The sequence below is a fragment of the Strix uralensis genome, chromosome 13, assembly GCF_047716275.1.
Source record: "Strix uralensis isolate ZFMK-TIS-50842 chromosome 13, bStrUra1, whole genome shotgun sequence".
NCBI lineage: Eukaryota > Metazoa > Chordata > Aves > Strigiformes > Strigidae > Strix > Strix uralensis.
In genome coordinates, this window is record NC_133984.1 from 13,281,830 (window position 1) to 13,302,206 (window position 20,377).

At 40.9% G+C, this 20,377-nt stretch overlaps 1 protein-coding gene across 1 annotated transcript in view; it reads right to left on the reverse strand.

Annotated features, from left to right (window-relative positions):
• Positions 1–4,260: 4,260 nt before the first annotated feature.
• Positions 4,261–20,377, reverse strand: part of C13H8orf48 (chromosome 13 C8orf48 homolog) — a 40,731-nt gene continuing 24,614 nt past the window's right edge. The window contains exons 9-10 of the mRNA XM_074882347.1: positions 10,270–10,498; positions 4,261–7,255 (exon numbers count right to left, since the gene is read on the reverse strand). Of these exons, the coding sequence (XP_074738448.1) occupies positions 10,299–10,498 (200 nt within the window). The 3' untranslated portion in view covers positions 4,261–7,255; positions 10,270–10,298. The remainder of the gene's footprint in view (positions 7,256–10,269; positions 10,499–20,377) is intronic.

A 20,377-nucleotide genomic window follows, 5' to 3' on the forward strand; every position in this document is an offset into this window, starting at 1 on the left:
CAGGTATACATCCCAACCATGATTCTCTTTAAATAATCAGAATATGACAGAGCTGCTCTTTCCACAATTTAATTCTCTCCCTTTAAAAATTATCAGAAGTTATTAGCACTTTTGTGCTTTGATCCTCTGCTTCCACAAGTCAGTTCCCACTGAGCTGCTTCATAACTTGTTTAATAGTTAATTTGTTTGGACATCATTAAAAGGCTCCAGGCAATGAGGACATGCCAATTACTGTGCCAAGTGATTTAATTTTGAGGGGGACAGTAGGAAGCAGTAGTTTAAATCACTTAAAAGCTTGTACCTCTTGCTGCTGAGAAATATGAAGCGAAACCGACCTGCTCAGAAAGCCTGCTGATTCAGGTTCAAAGAGGTGTACTTCTAGATCATTTATTTTGGGTGTTCAGCAGATGTTGAGACATGAACTGTGCATGTGAAATACCAGCTTAAGAGGCTTTGTCATGATGAAGCCTGCCTTAGTTTCTAATAAAACTTAAAACCAGTACAACAGAAGGTTGGAAAAAAAGCCTTCGGAGAAGTGGCATTTTGACAGGATTCTTTTAAACCATGAACTTTTGTTTGCTGGAGCTTTCCTTGTGAAGCACTGGATCTGCATCCCAACACACTGCAGTTTTATATAAAATTTCTCAGTGTCACTTATTATTTCAAAAATATTCAGAAAAAGTAGGTATCCAGACTTGTCTGCTCCAGATGCATTCTCCTGACATTTAATAGATAAAGCCTTTGGAAAGGCTTTACCCCAGTCTTAGCTACAGCTTATTACATTATTTTTGAATTATTATTATCAGTAGAAGTAATAATTAATAATACTGTAATATACTACATATCAACAGCTATCTATTAGTTATACCCCACACCCTTTCAGGGAGGTGACACTTATACCAGCCAATTGTGTCCTCTTGTAGTAATCTTAACCCAATTTCCCAGCCATCCAAAGGCTCCTTTTGCTGGTACTAATTCTACTTTTAGTACAACTGTGCAGCTTGGTGATATTAAAGTTAGCAAAATTCTCAAGTATAGATTCATTTTTCAGCTTTAAAAATGCATACACTAGGGAATCCTCATAAGGTCAGCCCTGTACTAGCACCACTTTGCTGAGATAGGATTACAGTCTCCCTTGCTGGCAAAGAGCTCCAAGGCAAATGAAACTGCACCAGTAAAGCTGCATTTGTACAAATATAATAAAACTATCTGCTTGAGGAAAACACGCACCACAAAAAGACAAGATCTGCTGACACTCGGGCTTTGGCATTGTACATCATTTCCTGTTCTTGAATGACATAGTTATCAAAAATCTACTGTGCAGACCTGACTTTAGCTACATCAGCAAAACCACTATTTTTTCAGCACAAATTCAACTGTGTAGAGTTTCTACTGGCGAAATTAAAAGAATAAAAAAAATCCTACCATGGAGTGACACAGTACACAAATACCACTTTCAAGTTAGCTACACGAAATAGCTATACAAAAGACATTGACAGGTTTTGAGTGGAGAGTTCAGGCATCCAGAAAATACAGTAGCATCTGGTGTGTGGATCAGTAGGAACAAAGCTTTTCAGAATAAAACTGAAAGGGGGAGAAATGCTAGGGTCTGTGAAATGTAACAAGTGATAGATGCACAAATGAGCCAACAAAACTTTTCACAAGTTAACACCACTAGTACAGCGTGAAGTTACTTTTTTCACCCCAAGAATGAGGAAACAGAATAGTGAATACACAGACTGAGACACAGGCAACCACATAAAGGCTTATGCAGATATAAGATACATTCATCTAGCACATGGGAAAAAAAATCCATTAAAGCTCCATATCTAAACAGCAACACAGAAGTTTTAGACCAACTGTTGGGGGAAAAACAAAACAAAACAAAAACCAAACCAGAAATGGATCAAAAACTTGTCACACTTGCTATGTTTCCTAGGGTGATAGGTACTGCTGTGGAAGGAAAACTGGAAATTTACTGCTGCAGATCACTACACACCATGTAGCAGACCTGAAGGCAACTGGCCAGAAATTCTACTTTAACTGTGTTCATTTATCACACAGCAGAAAGAGCATGTAGATTCAGAGTGGAGCTCAAACTGGAATGCAGGATTTAGATGTCCTCCCGTCACTCTCTTACGAATACCCAAACTTAGTCCAAACATTTTGTATTTGTAGTTCTGTTTCCTTAGGTGGTCATCTGTGTATGTCCATCTAGAATGTCCTGCTGATAATAACTTCTGAGGCCATTGGCCAATTCAAATCCAATTTCAGAAAGGCTCAGAGAAAATGTTTCATGAAAAAAAGAGGCTGGATAGAGCAAAGAAACAGTAACAGTCTCCTTACAGCAACCTCCTCTTACAGCAAAGAGTTTTTTGACTAAGAGAACTAAATCAGTGTAAGCTCATTTGCAATACACCTGATGACTCACATGAGTAGGGGATGAAAATGCACACCTTGTCTTAAAAACTACCCACAGAAATGTGGAGTAAGATTATATTGTGGCTTACATGACCTTGAGTACAAATACAGCACTGCTAACAGAACCTGATAAAACAGCAGGATAATCTCATTGTGTTCTTGAAATCTGTTTCTAAAGTCCCATTTGGAGCCCTAAGCCAATACCTCTTCTACAGTGGTCAAAATCAACATTAAATCTACTTGTGCCTAGAAATAAGGCAAAACAGGGAAAAATTATTTTTTGATATATATGTGCATATATCATAGCAAGGTAGCACAAGCAATTTGTGAGTTTCCAAAACTCATCTCTCTGGCTATATTTTCTCTTCCCTCCTGCTACAATTCCTGTCCCAGCGTATGAACAGAGTACTGAGTCTTCTGCAAAAATCAAGTATTGACTTCCAGAATCCCAGTTCCAAGGGCAAACATCCTACACTGCTCAAAGAACACCTTAGATAGCATATGTTCATAGTATTTGTTACACATAACGGACCAAGTTGTGTAATGATCACTCAGTTCTCATCCCGTTCTACCAGAGGTTGTCTCAATATCACCATAATCCTGACCACTCTAAAGCTGGTTATGTTTCCAGGATATGTTATCATGGATGATAGAAACCATACTAGAGGAAGATAAACCTTCAACCCAACAAATTTAGCCAGGTAGACAGTGCTGTGTACTGGGCAAAACATTCCTCCTAGCTCTTCCCACTCCTGATCAACTTGTATTACACTGCCAGGAGCAACCCTGGGTGAGCTCTTTGACCACTGATCACCCATCAATGGGAGATTCATAAAAAACCCTAAACTTTTAGTCATTTAGTTTTATGCCTTACTACAGTGTTATATCTACTCGTCTTTCTCAAGGAGTTAAACATTGCCCTTTCTTTTGTGACAAGATTATGCAATTAAGAAAAACTGATCAGTTTTCATTTACGCTCTATGTAACTATGAATAAGCGGAACAGAATTACTGGCAGATTACAATTTCCTTAACTAAAGAGATGTCTCAAAATTTCATTTGCTTCAGAGGAAATAAGTAAAACCCACAAGCTCCTATTTACTAGACCTGTTCCCTGTAGTCAAACATGCACCTGCTCACTTTAATGATTATCACCCATTTTTGGTATTTTGTCTTTATTTAGCATGGCAGAGCCTACACAGCTATCAGAGTGGGAGCTGGATTCTGTTCTGGCCCAAACATGATGAACAGATTAGTTAACCAAATTCTGATCACAGCATCTCTCCCGCTGGTAACGTTTGAGCCAGCAGAGCTCAGGTTTGACTCTCAGATCCCACGCTGAGCTTGCAGCTGGCAATTATGAAGAACCTCAACTTTCTATTTATGAAGTGAGAATACCAGATAGAGAAGCCACTGAGAAACCACAACCATGGAACCCCATGAAGTCACTGTTAGGATCACTCACAGCCTAGAGCCACAAAACACCTCAAAGCAAATGTTTACACTTTGTTCCACAAAATACAGTGGTGAAAACAGTGGGAGGAATCTAGCAGGCCAAAAAAGATGACATTTGTGTAAATATCTGCCTCCAACCACTCAGTTCCTAACCTTGCAGGATTTCAAAGTCCATAACTTCTTTTAGCACACCAGCTGCTTCTCCTTCAGAAACGGTGACAGCAGGCAGTGTGAAAATGACATGACTTGGAGACAAACCAGTTTTATTTAAAAACAACATTTATATATATTACACACAATATTCTAAGTTAAAAGAACATTATCGAAAATGCTAAGTCAAATATTCAAAAGTTAAGCAATTCCAAAATTAAGATCACCTGTGCAATCTTAAATTGAATCTCTTGTGTTATGCAGGATGCTACTGCTTTAAATTATACAATCACATATAATTTTTTCTGCAGGACCCTTGCCTCATTCAGTGTAGAGGGTGGATGATTCTCAGTTAATGAGCAGCTATTCAATATTTGTTTTCTTCTTGTTATTTAGTGTGCAGCCCATTTCTGATGGCTTGCCTCCACAGGGGGTTACTCAGAAACAGTTGAACAACTCCCTGATTGAATGCTTTATTACAGAACAAGATCATTTCAACTCTGCTTAGTTTAACCCACTTCACCAAACGCATACTCTACTCTAAGTGCATATGATTAATTTATTCATGGGATTTATTTCTAGGGTTCACATTACTAACACATTTTTGATGAACTTACTGTCCCAACACTTCCATTTTACCTAGACTGACTGCTGAAAAAATTATTAGAAAGTTTCTGTGTTGTAAAAGCATTCATTAATTTGGGGTATCTAATTTAAAAAATGAGAGCATGCTTTTTGTAGAGTGCTTAGCATTATATGGTGCTTTAAATGCTGAAAACTCAGGTCCAGCAGCAGCACTAAGTATATGGTGCTGTTGCAGATCAGTTATCGCCTCAAATTGAGTATCCAGAAAATGAGGAACATTCCGTTAATGAACACTTCAAAAAAGGTTTCATTTGCAGCATCTTGGCATTAGAATCTCAGTAGTAAAGGCAGAAATTAAATCAAGTTTTCCAAGGCTGAATTAACAATGAGACCTAGTGATGTGGTTATACACAGAATAAGCAGTGCAAATGCACCCAGATCCACAGACCCAAAAGACTCAGGTGCCAGACCAGAAAGACAGGGGGAAGAGAGGGAGAAGCACCTACAGTTACCTGAATAAGGGGACTCACTACTCTCCTTCCATCAAAACCAATGACAGACATATTCTTGCATGTCAACTACCCTGTAGAGACTACCGCCTTTATTTCCTGCACTTTAAGTCATTGTTCAGAATATATTTCCAAACTTCTGCAACCACTGAAGCTGTGTAGAAGAGTCAAAGACTTTTTCGCAACATTGCGTGCCAGGGCTTCCAGTTTATTACTAATCTGGTAAGCTTTATGTGGACAAGTGCAAGAAGGGATAAGACTCTTTGTCAGTGGGCATCACTTGTTTTAGTTGGGAGTTGTTTTAGCGAGGAGCCGCTGGTTCCACGCCAGGTTGTGGAGGGGCATGTGTTCAGAGCCCATTGTCTATTTCCTTCAGGTCCCCTTCTTTACCATCATTGCCAAACTGTCTCTGTTCCAGTCCTGTCTTCACATCTGATTCTTCATCCTATTTTCCCATTTTCCTCTCACCAGACACTATCAGTGTCCACGTTCCTGTTCCAGTCTCTGCAGTCGCTCCCACATCAGCTCCTGGACCCAGCTGCTTTCCTCCTAGATCTTCCCCAACCAGTTCCTCTCCCATCTTGGAGAAGCATATTCCCTAAACGATGTGCTCCCCTGATAAAGTACATCTTTTCCACTTTCCCTGTATGTACTGGCTCTCCACCCTAAACACCCTTTACAAAATCCTTAACTGAACACAGTGTTTCTTCCCTCCCACTCCCAGTGTCCTTGCTGATCAGTCCTGGGCTACCTTCACTTTACCTCCAAGTACAACTCAGCCTGCCAAAATCCAGAGTTACAATTCCTAAAAGACCTCTTCTGATCCAGGTCACCACATGGTCTGTGGAGATGAAATCTGTAGGTGCTTAGGCTTAAGGGTAGGCTGTCCACATCGCTATAGAAAACCTAGTTTCCTGACCTTCCTCATACTGCCCAGAGGTAAGATCTCTCAATACCAAAATTCAGGCTCTTCCTTCAACTGCTCTCTGAAGGAGTCTCTGTTTGCCATGATTATGGCAAGCATAGATTATGGCATGCAGACTAATATGTTTATCCTCACAGGCTAATGTTAACTTCTCTGAGCAACTCATAATCTGTACTACACTTATAACTTGGCCAAACTTGGGTGAATTTTAATAGAGAGGGAAAAAAGCCTACTAATGGTGACAAATTTCATCACTCCATCAGCATTTAGTTCCACACTTCAGGACTAAAAGCACTAATACCTTTGAGGGAAAGACTAAAAAACCCCCAGATGTACACGGCTGACAGTGTTACATGTTTGGCAAATTGTCGCCAAACAATTCCAACTGAAAAGCAGAGCTTAAGCAAAAAGCTCGAGGAAATCTAAGGGATGATAATCAGTCAAGTGATATGAGGTTTTGCACTCAAACGGATGATGCTTTCCTGTTTGTATGTCTGCCTTCAAGCATAAATGTACAGAACCATATCGCCTCTGGCAGAAATCAGGAAAGTGGCAGGGTACAGTGCAGGGCACTCAGAAGCCCACCACAGAAGAGTAAGGGACACTGACTTAGTAGGAATGAGAGTTAAGGGAGAAGAGGAAGTATACAGATCTCTTGGCATGGGAAGAGAAAACAGAGACAGATGCACAGGAAAGCAAAAAACACAGGGTTTGTGGCTGCAGACTGTCTCCGAAGTATAGGGAGAAAGAATGGGTTGGGAAGGTGGTGCACAGATTACCGTGGGCAGGAGTGGCTAGCAGGAACAGCTAGTTCAGGATTCAAAAGAAATGATGCAAGCGACTAGAAAACAAGAAACCTAAGAGAATTCAGGTGGTTTCAGCCCTCTTTGCACCTTCTGAAATCTGGACTCCTGTCAGGCCAGTGCAATCAGCACACAGCACCTTACACTGGAGACTGGCTGTGATTTAACAAGCTTCTTCTGTCTAAAATAAGCCAAAACGTTAACCCTGTTCTGTGTCCTAACGTATTGATGCAATCGTAGAAGCAAGATAAAAAGATGGAAAAGTGGAATTTGTAGTGACCAGTTTACTCCCTTTTCCTGTAGTCCCATCCCAGGAAACAGCTCTCTGCAGGAGAGCCCAGCTCCAAGGCCTCCTCGCTGGCCCTCCAGGCAATCTCTGCAGGAAGAGAGACAGCTCCTGCAGTTTCCCTATTGAAAGAAATGAGAGACACTGTTAACTTTAGGTCTGGCAACTGTTAAAAAGGGCCTTCTTATGCTCCGAAAGCTGCTGTATTTCCATTTTAAAAGAAAATCAGAGGTGGGAAGAAAGAACCTCAGACACAAAACACAGGAGGGTACGTATAGCATGTGGAAGTCCACTTACAAGAGTACGCATCTATTTCATGAATGGGAGATATTGTCCAGAGACACGATTAGTGTTTAAATTTAACTAGCGCTCTACGTGAGGCAAGAGAGGCAACAAAAGAAAATCCAAGAAATTACAAGGTTGGTGCTGGCAGAGAGCTATTCTGGGATTACTTGGGGTCATTTCAAAGAATGTATCAGCTTCTTTAACAGTTCCGACTTTTGCAATTCAGCAGTGTAAGACAAGATGTACTTATCCTACATGCATTAGAATGCTCTTACTATATTTCACATTTCCAGAATGTTCATTATTTGATTCAAGCTGTTTTGAGTCAATTTTTGATCTGGTAAAAGAAACACATTGGCTCTCTAGCCACTAGTGCTAGGACTAGAAATTCATGTAGATATACACAGAAGGAGTTGACTTCAGTGGAAAAATCTGGATTTATATTGCTGTTGCTGAACCAGAATTTATTCCTCACCTAGTAGACATGAAACCAGAACTGTCTCATGGTAAGAAAAAAAAAAGTTGCTAAGATCAAACATGTAGCCCAGGATTCTGACACTGCTCGGTTCCACGTGCTTTTAAAAATGCTTTTACACCTACAGAGAAAAATTAATACAGAAAATCTGCCCAAAAGGGAATTTACTCTTTATGTGTGCTATGCAGTGTGTGTCTTAGAACTGCAGGCCACAACAGAAACATACTGCTTATAATTAAGGATGCTCTCATTCCCACGTGAACGTCAACAGACACCTTTACTGAAATCCTTCAAAGCTTTCAACCTCAGTGCACACTTGCTGAAATGAATTCTACAGGAGAATACTGTGCTATGTACAGAAGCATTCCCTTCTATTATTATCTGTAATGTCTTTCAATTTCACTGAACCTCTTACTCTCAAAAAATAGCAGAGATTAATCAGGAATTTCGGAATTACTTCCTCAGTTTTATGTATTTTATATACTCCTACCATACCCTTCTCTTGCCTGCCTTCTTTCTGGAATAAAGAATTCAGGGACTGTCAGCCTTCTTCAGAGCCATTTCATTGATACCCATGTACAATGCTAGTGGAACAGTCTGATAATTCCCACCAACAATGCCTCTGAAATCTCAAAACTCATTCCACGTTTCATGATCGGGCTGCATTCAACTAAAATTAGTGATACTGATAGATGTAGCAGCAGTACTAGGGTAAGCCATTTTTACATTATGTGCTCATTCAGGAATAGACTGTTAACTGATTTTTTTATTAAGTAAATTTTCTCTCTCCTAATAAAATGAAACCTTCTGGTTAGGATTGAAGAGAAGAACAACACACAAGCACTGAAACTTTTTGCATAATGGAGCTTCATTACATTATGTTTGGCTATGAATTTTGCTCTTCCCCTGAAGTCAATATTTATAACTTTATCAAACAAAGAGGAATTTGATGGTCTGGCTTTGATGAGAAACTTTGCTTTTAATAATTCTTTTTTTAATGCATGCCTGCTCAGTTCTAAATCAGGAAAGTCATATTCCTTTCTCACTGCGCCAAGGTGAAATGGTGACCCATTACATGTAATGGACTTGTTTCAATCTCTACGTAATCACCTTGACAAGAATATAGGCACTGAAGGTAGAAGAGGACAAAACATTACCTTGGGAGTAATCTCCTTGTGTCACATACCTACATTACAGTGGTATCCGATGTGCTTTAATTTGTCACTGTTTGTAGTTTAAATTTCTAAGAGAAAGGACAATCTGGAAGCGTGAAAAATTACTAATTATAACATTTAAAATAGAAGCAGCAATGGAAATGTCAACAAGCTGACTGGGACATCAGAGATTTTTGCAATGATGAATAAGGAACATTTCACTGCAGACTGGGAGAGAAGCTTTGGGCCATTTTTCAAAGCTTGAAGAACTTCTCAAGGAGTTACAAATGCTCATTTTTCTTCTAGCCCTTCAATTACTGTCAGAACATACTGTGGTCTTTCTAATGGCTCCCATGAACTTTGAACAGCATTCATTGTCAAGAGATCACAAAGCACAAAGATACTTCGGTCTAAGTCCTATTGAAATCAACAGGAGTTGGGCATTTTGTATGGCTTTGCTGATTTGGATCTGTGGGCTTAACCATGATATCAAGTATTTACTGAACCACTGATTTTCTGTGAAGTGTAAGTTTTCCTGGAGGAGATAGGCCTATACCATATAAACACTGTTCCTGTAGGTGGTCAACAGTCCTCTGACACAGCCATAATTTTCAAACTCACTGATACAGCTTCTGACCAGTTACGAGCCTTGAAATAGAGAAGATTCAGGAAGTAGCAGATTTAAGAGCACAAGAAATTTTAGTGTATTAGTCATATTGGATTAAGAACAAGTATTTGAAAAAAAGATTCAATGCAGCATAAAAATATATTAGAACATCTTCAGACATTCCTTATTGGCTTACTTATGAGTTCACAGGCAAAACCTTGGAAGAGTTAAATATAAATAAAAATGGAGGAAAAACTACCCATGTACTAATACAAACTGGTAGAAATTTGTATTCCCAGATCTTTGCATATGTATATATATGCATATACATAAATATGCATGTATACATGCACATTATATATAGCTTTTTCAGTTGACATAAGATACTTCAGTAAGAAGCTGTATATAAAAAGAAATATAAAAGGAAGTTTTATGAAATGCATAACAGAAAACTTCAGTCAGTAAGAAAAACAGAACTTGGGGAGGAAAATATAAATAAGGGCTAACCAGACCTGTAACAGCCTTTGTTAGGCTTGTTATCTTCCATTGCTAGCTGGCAATACAGAGAAATTATTAAAAAATAAAACCAATTAAAATATCTCAAACTATACCTACAGAGGAATGGATGGCATCTCCGTTGAAGATCAGGCCTCTGCGCACTTGAAATGGAAGTTATACATAAAGGTCAGTCTCCAGGTAATAAAACCCAGGTTCTCTTCAAGACTAGCTGAAAAATGCACCATTTTCAAGTTTGAAGCACAGGGACAGGTTCTAGCTGTGTTTTCAGCATGCCCGTATTGTAGTAAAGATGTAAAGTGCTTTTTCTCCACTTCATTGATTTGCCCTATAAAAGAACCAATTGCAGTGTAAGCAGCTGCACTCCCTGATTCCTTTAAGAGACCCGCAGGAAGCAGGAAGCCTGGAATAGGCACGGGTTACTCCTTTGCACCCCAGGCTGGGGACATGAAAGCAAGGAGTGTAAAATCATACTCCACAGTATAACACAGCAGAGAACTGTATTGCACACTGAAGAATTCTGTTACATATTTTGATCTACACTAATGTGAAGGTTGCTTTTCTTGATGTGATATCCTGATTGATATCATCTCTAATCCAGAGGCACTTCATTAAGAAGTTGCCAAGAATCAACATTTTGACTGTTTCAGCCTTTAACTGCCAAAGCTGGTTAATTTTTCTGCAAACTGAAGGAAGGATAGTCACTCTGTAGGCAGGTGCAACTTGCTCGATGACTGTTTGAGTCATTTTTGGGTACACAGCAGATAAGCTCTCCTGTAGTTTTATACTTACTGGACACATCATCAGGCCTCTTGGCTTTGTTGTGGCAATCCACCTGGTTACCAATTTCCCCTTCATCTAGTATCATGTTTTAGGATAGAGCTTCTTTTGGGCAGAATGCTTCTGTAAGCAAAGGAACTAGATAGCCTACTTTTCAAAGCTAATTTCTTTTTAAAAGTGTGGACATGAGGAAGGTGGAAGAGGGTGGGATGTGACTTAAAAGCAGATGGAAATGCAGAAGAACAGTTGCTTAGCACCTATAAAAGTCAGGCCCACTTCTTCACAAGATACGTATGTATTTAGGTACTCATATTTAGGCATCCACATTTGAGTTTTGGCCTCTAAATAACCTAAGTCCATCACAGGTTTTTTGGAATGTGCAGTTGATTAAATAAACAAAGATATTAACAGTCGTAAGAATCACGCTGCGGTCCTGGCAGCAATCAGCTCTTAGGCACTCGGGGACAGATTTTGTATTACCTATGCTCCTGTGGGGAGCTTTCTCATCTATTAATGCATGAAAAAGATCAGAAAAAGGAGCTGTAGAAACTTAATTCCACAATGATTTCTCAGTCAGTGGGACAATAAGGGATCAGACAGCAGCCTTCTTGCCTTTGTCTGAGCAAGAGATGCAAATTAAAGATTGGAGTCAGAGGCAATTATTCAACCTAGACTATTTTATGTGGGCATGTGTGTGTTTTGGAATGGGTCTGCAGCATCTGTTTCTCTGGGACTGAATCGATACAACATGGGAGGACAGAGACAGACAGCATTTCAGGAATGTTAAAAAAAAAAAAGTCTGTAGAAATGCTAGATTGACAGCCAAGAAGAATATGCTCAAAAGCACTTGGAAGCTGAAAACATTTCTTTTACATTCTACTCCATTTCTTAGTTAGGAAAACTCACCTGATAAAAGGAGCAAGAAATTACCCTGCTTAATGACACACATAAAGGAAGAAAACAGAAGCATTTAATTCCCATAAGCATCTCCAGTCTTTGTTTCAGCCTGCTTTTTATGCCTGGCTTATGCTAACACTATTAATCTTTGTGTCTGTGACTAACTCCTGGGTTTTTATGTTAGTGACCTGATTCTGCACTAACATGCTCCTCCCAGTTTGGTGAAGCTCCCCATGTGATCTATTCTTCCCCCTAAATAAAGTTGAAAATTTGGCTGGGATCAGTGAGTGCTGCTGAGGTAGCGGGCGTGTGGAGCTATTCTACCCTCCCTGCATCTGCAGCACAAGTAACACGCCTGTTCAGCGTTATCTGCCTCTCAGTTTTAAAGACCAAGGGGGGACGAGACTGGCCAGTGAGCAAGGTCTCAGGCTACCTCCATGGTCAGGCTTCAGCACGGGCTCCCAGCCTTGCCACCCCCGATCACTCTCCCCTTTTGAAAGTAGCTCAGCAAGCCGCGGAAGATGTGGCCGGAGAAGGTGAGTACTGCATGGCTATGATGAATCCTTTGTGCGGAACCGGAGGCTCATTAGAAAGTAGAGGAGGGAGGGGGCAGCGGTTGCATTTTTTAAATTAACACAATCAAAAGCCTCCTTTCCTTCCCTGTTACGCGAAGGGCATTTGTGCCCCTTTCAGAAGGAACCTACCTAATGAGCTGATTTCCCGACAAAGCTCATTTTCCTGGCGCGGGGCACAGAGCACAGCAGCAAAAAGCCCAAGCCTCAGAAACCGCCTGCTGCAGACGTGTCATTCGTCCGGCAGGGCAGGCGGGTGCCTCGCCGGGCTGCTCCCGCTGCATCCCGCTCCAGCCCTCCGCAGCCAACCAGCCAGGGGCACGGCACGGTGCGGTACCCGGCAAGCGGGGCTGGCACGGCACTGGGCATCACAGCTCCTGGTTTGCAGGGCTGGCACGGCACGGCACGGCGATCCCCGGCGTGCAGGGTTGGCACGACACGGCACTGCGATACCCACCCGGTGTGAGGAGCTGGCACCCGGTGTGCAGGGTTGGCACGGCACGGCACCGCGATCCCCGGTGTGAGGAGCTGGCACCCGGCGTGCGAGGCTGGCACGGCACAGCACAGCACTGCACAGCGCGGTACCAGCACGCAGGCTGGCACGGCACAGCACCGCACCGGGCAGCGCGGTACCGGTGTGTGGGACTGGCATGGCACAGAGCAGCATCCAGGGCTGCACTGCTCACCCCGCTGACCCCCAGCCCAGCCCAGGGTCGTGGCCCCCACTGGGGCTACCCAGCTCTAGTCAGAGGCGCGACCGTCCTCCCCTGGGTACCAGCAGCTTTCCACACATACACCCACCGCACACCCACCTTTCACAAAGACGTATGTAACATCCTCCCTCATAGCACAAAGGTGCGCAAACACCTCTATAAACACACTCTCCTCCTCCTCTCACACAACGTGCATCTTCCTCCCTGTCCCCACCGGGGCCCCAGGAACCCCTCACTCTTCCCCATTTATCATGCACCCACTTCTCCACATGCATGTAAGCCTCCCCCTCAGTCACCCATGTTACTCGTCCCCTTTGTTCACCCACAGAAGTAGCACACCCCTTCCTCCCCCTCCATACCTGGTCAGTATGCCTTGCCACCTATGCATGAAGGCTGAGCCCCCTGACCCACAAAGGGGGGAAGGTGACATGCCCTCCTCATCCCCTTCCACCCACGGCTAAAGCAGCACACAGGCGCCTGCCATGTAATTCACTGATCTCAAATGCATTTCACATAACTTTTCCTGTTTGGAATGTGATTTGGAGCTAACAGGAAAGTCAACACTGACCAGTGAGCACTGAATGCTTAGAGTCTTTATTCCCTTCTCCCGCTTAATCCTTTAGCCTCAGTGCTGGGACCAGCTTACTGCACACCAGTTCTACCCACCACAGAGACAAGCTACCTGGGCTTTAAGACTGGGAGAAGGGCAGTGAGAAAGAAGGAAGGGTGCTTTCTGCTTACCTAGAACTCTCAAATTACACAGACACTGTCCCCAGTCCCTGCTGTGGGAAAATAAATGTGATCTTATTCCAGAAATGTATAGACACAAAGTAGCTGCATCTAAAATGACATTCATCACTCCTCCTCTCAGCCCCCTGCTCCCTCCCACCCTTTAACTTACTATTTTTCTTGCACAATTTTAAAGGTGAAATTTCCTGAGTATTGAATATATTGTAGTCCTAGACTGTAACTATTCATCAAGAACAGGCACACTGACTGGAAGGAGAAGAGTTTTCTTTTTAAATTAGTTGGATGAATACTTGAATGTTCAAACAATCTTTTACTCTTTGCCACATTTAAAAAAAATGTTATCCCTGTGGGAGTTTCAATCTTGGCAGATTTTAGATCCAAGAGAAAGGCTGCAAAGCATCCCATCTGTAATTACTTTCCTTGCTAGCAGTAGGGAAGGAGAAAAAAGGAGGGGAGAGATTAAAAAAGGGAGTAGGATACAAAAGCAGATCTCATTTGTTGATCTCCCTTTCACAATCAATTATCCCAGACTCAGAACCCCCCTTCACCTGCAAAGAAAATGAGAATTTAATGAAAAGGCCTCTGATTGTCTTAAGATCTTATCTTATGAAGGTTCTTAGGTTTTGGTTTTGTTCATTTGAATTCAGCTTTCAGTTTTCGTTTATCCTATAACTCAAGACAACAATTAAACATCCACTTGTACCTGGACTGGTAAGTACTTGTTCTGACTCCAAAAACATGTAATGCAGATCATTAGGATAAACTGATCCTAGAAACAGACAAACGGAAAAAATCGCTGAGCAAGTTTAAGCATCAGTGTAGGCTAGGGAATTGTTTGCACTCCAGGAGTTGCATTTTCACAGAATAACATTTAAAATATAGACTAATGGAAAAATTCACAGGCTGCCTCTGTAATCACAGGATGTAATTGCCCCTGATTTTGAAAGGTGTGTGGGAAGAACAGCAGAGAATCTTGTGCAAAAGAAATGAACTAAATTAGCAAAAAGTTAACCATGAAAGACAATTTCAAAAGGAAAAAAGAATCCACATTTTAAGGGGTACATTTTTTAGATGATGATATAAGACTGTTCCTTTAGTAGGAAAAACAAAGAATGGCTTACAGGAAAATCTGCCCTCCAAAAAGAGGCGTAGTGTGTGCTGTTTTGAGAAAAACAATCTCAACATAGTTTTTAAAATGCAGCGAAGCCTATTTTGAAGTGAACTTCATGAAGGAACAGATCTGTTCCAACTGTTCAGAGAACAGCACTTCCATACAGCACTGTTTTCCAAGTTTAAAAGAAAAGGCAAAAAACCCAAAACCTTCCCCAAATATGAGCATGTGAAAGGAATAAGACTCAGTGTCTTTTCCTAACAGGTTTTATTACTGCATGCTTAAGCCTCAGTCAGCACACCTATGGGGAGCATTTAATATAGATTTTCAAAGCTACTCTAAAAATGTCATACAAGGATTTCATTGATCAGGATGATAAACTTTCCTCACACCACTACACAGACAAGAAGGCTAAAATACGTATCACTGGTACATTTTAGTAACACATTGGTTTAAGGAGGGAATTTGTCAAGCTTTCAGTCTATAATATAACTTACACGTAGTTTGTACCTGGTAACAGGCACCAGCAACTTCCATAAGGATTTGGACTTTGTACAGACAAAACATTCAGGTACAAGAAGGCTGTAATCACACCTAAAAAGCTGCTGGTGCAAACCACAGTTATACTAAATTAACATGTCATACTATCATGAGAAGTCACCAATAGAATCAGTGGGATGAATATCAGTTTCAGAGAGTCTAAATCTACAACACAACGGGTCTGTTGCTTCAATTGCTCTACACTTCAGGGATTACTTAATTAAAAGTAAAACCTTAAAAAACAGAGTTAGTTCCATATGAGTTCTCTATAAACTAAATGTCCAGGAAAAGAGTTATGTGACATTTATGGTCCACACTAAGCACATACACCTGCCCACATGAGTTCTTCTGGAACTTAAAAGCAGATGTCCTGAGCAGTCGCACAGCCTACAACTTCCACCTGAATCAACGAAAACTGTTTTGTTCAGCATCTCTCAATGCAGAGGTAAGATGGTATCAGGTTCTTCTCTAAACTGACTTGCTTTTGTCATACCGACTGTCCCTGAAAGTTAGCCAAGCCCATTGCAGCTTTAAGGAGAGCCAGGATCCCACTAAATATTGTTGCTTTTATAGGAACAAGATTGAACTTTCTGTTGGCTTATGGATCTGGCCAATGCTGGAATGAGTTATTACAAGTGCTTCCAAAACTTGCCATCTTTTCCCCGTCTCACATAAGGGAGGAGAAAACCTCAGGTATAATGAAGACAGAACAGGCTGAACAACTACTAAAAGCAGAGTTTTCTTGCTCACTGGGATAAAAATAGTGTAAAGCATTCCGAGAGACTAGGGCTAGAATTTTATATACTTAATTGAGAGATCAGCTTGCTTAAATCTTTAAGTTGTCAGTTCTATCACTGGACGTAATTGCAAGGGGTTTATGCAAATTAAGTTTCTAAGGATGACTACATGTAAAAGTCTAATACAGATAATTTTTTCTATTTTGTTTAGAGGTTAACAATACAGAACACAAAGGCATAAAGAAGTTGTTTGATTTTAGGACTTCTCAGATAAATCTATGGTGTTTAACACCTACAAACCCAGTGACACTACACACATACCTAAAGTGTTATTCTGTAACAACCAGATGTTTATTATTTAAGCCCACACCCCCAAAGTACACAGAACCTTCCGGGAAGTATGAAGCCTAGCTGGCTTTCAGCTGAAAGCTGATCAGCACTTTGTAGACTTGAAACCTTAAGATTTCCAAAAGTATTTCAAGCATCCAAAGATAGAGACAGATGGGTACTAGTATGCACATGGATTTTGAAAATGGCAAAGGTGGTCTTATGTACATATTTAAAATACTCTTAAAACCTGGCCCTTTGTTCTTACACATGAATTTATAGAAGATGCAGTGAAAAATAAGTAGCAAGGCTAAAACATCTCACTCCATGCTTTTTGAAGCCTTTCCTGCCTTCTCTCCTTCTCCTATTCCTTCCTCCTTTCTCTCTCTCCTCCTTGTCCCCACGTTCATTTGCTCTCACTCCCACCCTGGCTTTCATCTGCAATTTTGTGCACAAGTGCATTAGTAGATGTCTTGCTACACTAGCTCTGGAGGAGGAGAAAAGAATCATTTACATATTAGGTTTACAGCATGATGGATACATTTCATACAAATGTTTTTATATCAAAAAGACCTAGATTTAGAGAAGGCACATTCTTCCGTAATGCAATAAAAATAGAAGAGAGAATTTGAAAGGCAGCAGGGAAATTTATAAGCAAGCTGAAGGCAGAAAGCAAGCAAGCAAGCAAGCAAGCTTGAAACTATATTGAAAAGCCAATATATATTTAAGATTATATAAATGCTAGAAGTAATTCAACATTTGGAAATGCACAGCGTATATATGGATGAGTACATGAGAGACACACACAAAGACAGAAACCAGAGATTCTCCTACTGTTGAAATCAAACTGATTTTTTATATCACTTCACAAGGGGCAGGTTTATAGTTTCAGGTCAGTTTGCTCTGGAAAGATGTTTTCGTGTTCATTGTTCATTTGAGAACAGTATTACACATTTCTCTCTTGCTGTTGGTTTATATGTCCCTATCAACATTCCTACTCAATCAATATCATCAGGAAGTCAAAGGAAGTTCGAGTTACCCTAAGGGTCAGGTATGTACAATTAGCTTCCTATTAAAACAACAAAACTGCAGTAGCTTACATATAATTTCTGGCCTTCATCCTTCCAATGAAGCTGAAGATTTCAGACATTCACCAAACTCAGTCCTTCCTTTAACTGAAACACAGAATTAGAAAACAGGGTTATCTTAACAATAAAAAAACCCCAAACCATAGCCAATTAAAACTTCATACAAGTCTGGTTTCCCATCCAGCATTTTGACTTTTTTTTTTTAAGGATTCAATGCAAATCTTCATTACTCTTTTTAATGTAACACTGATAACATCATTATTACTAACTAGCAAACAGAGGCAAGTTTTGCCCTTATGAGAAGGAAGGAGTCTCAGTGAAATCAAAAAGCTGTTGATAACATTCTTACCTCTTTTCAGTAATTCTGTATTTGACCAATGCCAGCAACCTGAATTAATATCTCAGATGCTGATTTTTGTTACTGTCATTTCCTTTGTTCCTCTCGTATAAATTACATCCAACCTACTCTTACTTTCCACCCTCAAAAACTACACAAAACCTCAGAAATATATTCGTCTCTACTTTGTTAGAAGTACTTTACTTAGAGGCACAGAGATCAACCTTGAAGAACAGAAGGAAAGACAATGCCTGTCATAGAATCATAGAATGGTTTGGGTTGGACAGGACCTTAAAGACCACCTAGTTCCACCCCCCCCGCCATGGGCAGGGACACCTTCCACCAGACCAGGCTGCTCCAAGCCCCGTCCAACCTGGCCTTGAACACTGCCAGGGAGGGGGCAGCCACAGCTTCTCTGAGCGACCTAAGGATACTGCAAAACAAGGAGCAGGTTTTGTCCTTCCCATTCTGGGCTGTACTTTACTTGAAACATGAGCTTGCTAAAACAGAAAGGTATGAAAACATAAGTCACAGTAGCAAAGTCCATCTTTAGGCAAGGACATGTACTACATCAATAGCCTATGCTTATGTAAGTATCAAAGTAAAACATTACTATTTCATTTAAAGGTTTAGAAATGTATTCAGCTTACAGATATTCTAGTATGTTTTAATGAAAAGTTTCTTTCAACAAATGAGTATTTCCAGACCAAAAAATGACTCAAATTATTTTTGTAAATACCTGAACCTTTCTATTTTATTAAATGTTAATGGAAATTAAATATGTAGTCCTGAGATACAAGTTTGCATGCTCATAATGCTCAGACAAAATACACTGAAGACTTATGACTCACACAAAACAACAAAACAATGTAAGAATAATTTATTCTCTACTGTTTGAATTAAATTAGAGCATGGACAATGAAGAATGTTTTGGGGTTTTTTTAATAGAAAGTTTCCTCATGAGAATGTGGTGACATTGAAACTTCAGTAGCTGGAACCTGACTCAACTTGAAATGTGTGCATGTGTACTTAATACAATGATTACAAATAACATGAACAGTCTTCTCAAAATTTAAGCAGAGTACTAGAGGTCCAACTCTTTCTCAAAACTGACATCTCAGTAGGACACTGCAATACAAGCTGATGCCAAGACATTTACCTCTGCTACTACTGCGGTCTCACCAGTGCTGAGTAGAGGTGAATAATGAAGTGATTCCCTCAACTTGCTGACAGCACTGTAATGCAGGTGAGGATGCCACTGGACTTTACAAGAGCACACTGCTGGCTCATGTTCAGCTTGGTGTGCACCAGGACCCTCAGGTCCTTTTCTGCAAAGCTACTTTTCAGCCAGTTGGCCCCCAGCATGTACTTGTGCACGAGGCTGTTCCTCTCCAGGGGCAGGGTTTTGCATTTCCCCTTGGTCTTCATGAGGTTCCTCTCTGTCCACTTCTCCAGCCTGTTAAGGCCTCTGAATGGCAGCACAACTATCTGGTTTATCAGCCACTCCTCCTAGTTTTGTATCATTTGCAAACCTGCTGAGTGTGCACTCTATCTCATCATCTAAGTCATCAGTGACAGTATTGAACAGCACTGATCCCCATATCAAACCCTACTCCACTACTGACTTGCCTCCAAGTGATCTTTGTGCTGCTGATCTCAACCCTTTGAGACCAGCAACTCAGCCAGTTTTAAATCCACCTCACTGTCCATTTATCCAGTCCATATTTCATCAGTTTGTCTCTGAAATGGTCTGGGAGACAGTATAAAAAGCCTCTCCAAAATCAAGATAAACAATATTTACTGCTCTCCTTCATCCACTGGGCTAATCATTTCATTGTAGAAGGCTACCACGTTGGTCAAGGTTATTTTCCCTCTCATATATCTGACTACACCCAATTACCTTCTTGTCCTTAATATGTTTAGAAATGCCTTCCAAGAAGATCTTCTGTGTTACCTTCCCAAGGAACTGAAGTGAGGCTGACCAGCCTGTACTTCCCTAGATCCTCCCCCTTGCCCTTCTTGAAGATAGGAATGAAATTTATTTGCTTCCAGTCCTCTGAAAGTTCCCACAGGTCACTCTGATCTTTAAAAACTTACTGAGAATTGCCTTGCAATGACACCATCCAGCTTCCTCAGCACTTCATGGGTCTATCCCAAAACTCCCATGGGTTTGTGAATGTTCAGTAGTTTCTTTAAGCATTCCTTAACTCAATACTCTCATATCAAGGGGAAGTCCTCACTGTGCCACACTTTTCCACTGGTTTTAGGGGGCTGGGATTGCTGAGAGCAAATCTGACCAGTAAAGACTGAAGCAAAGAAGGTATTCAGTGCTTTGGCCTCTTCCATGTTCGTGGT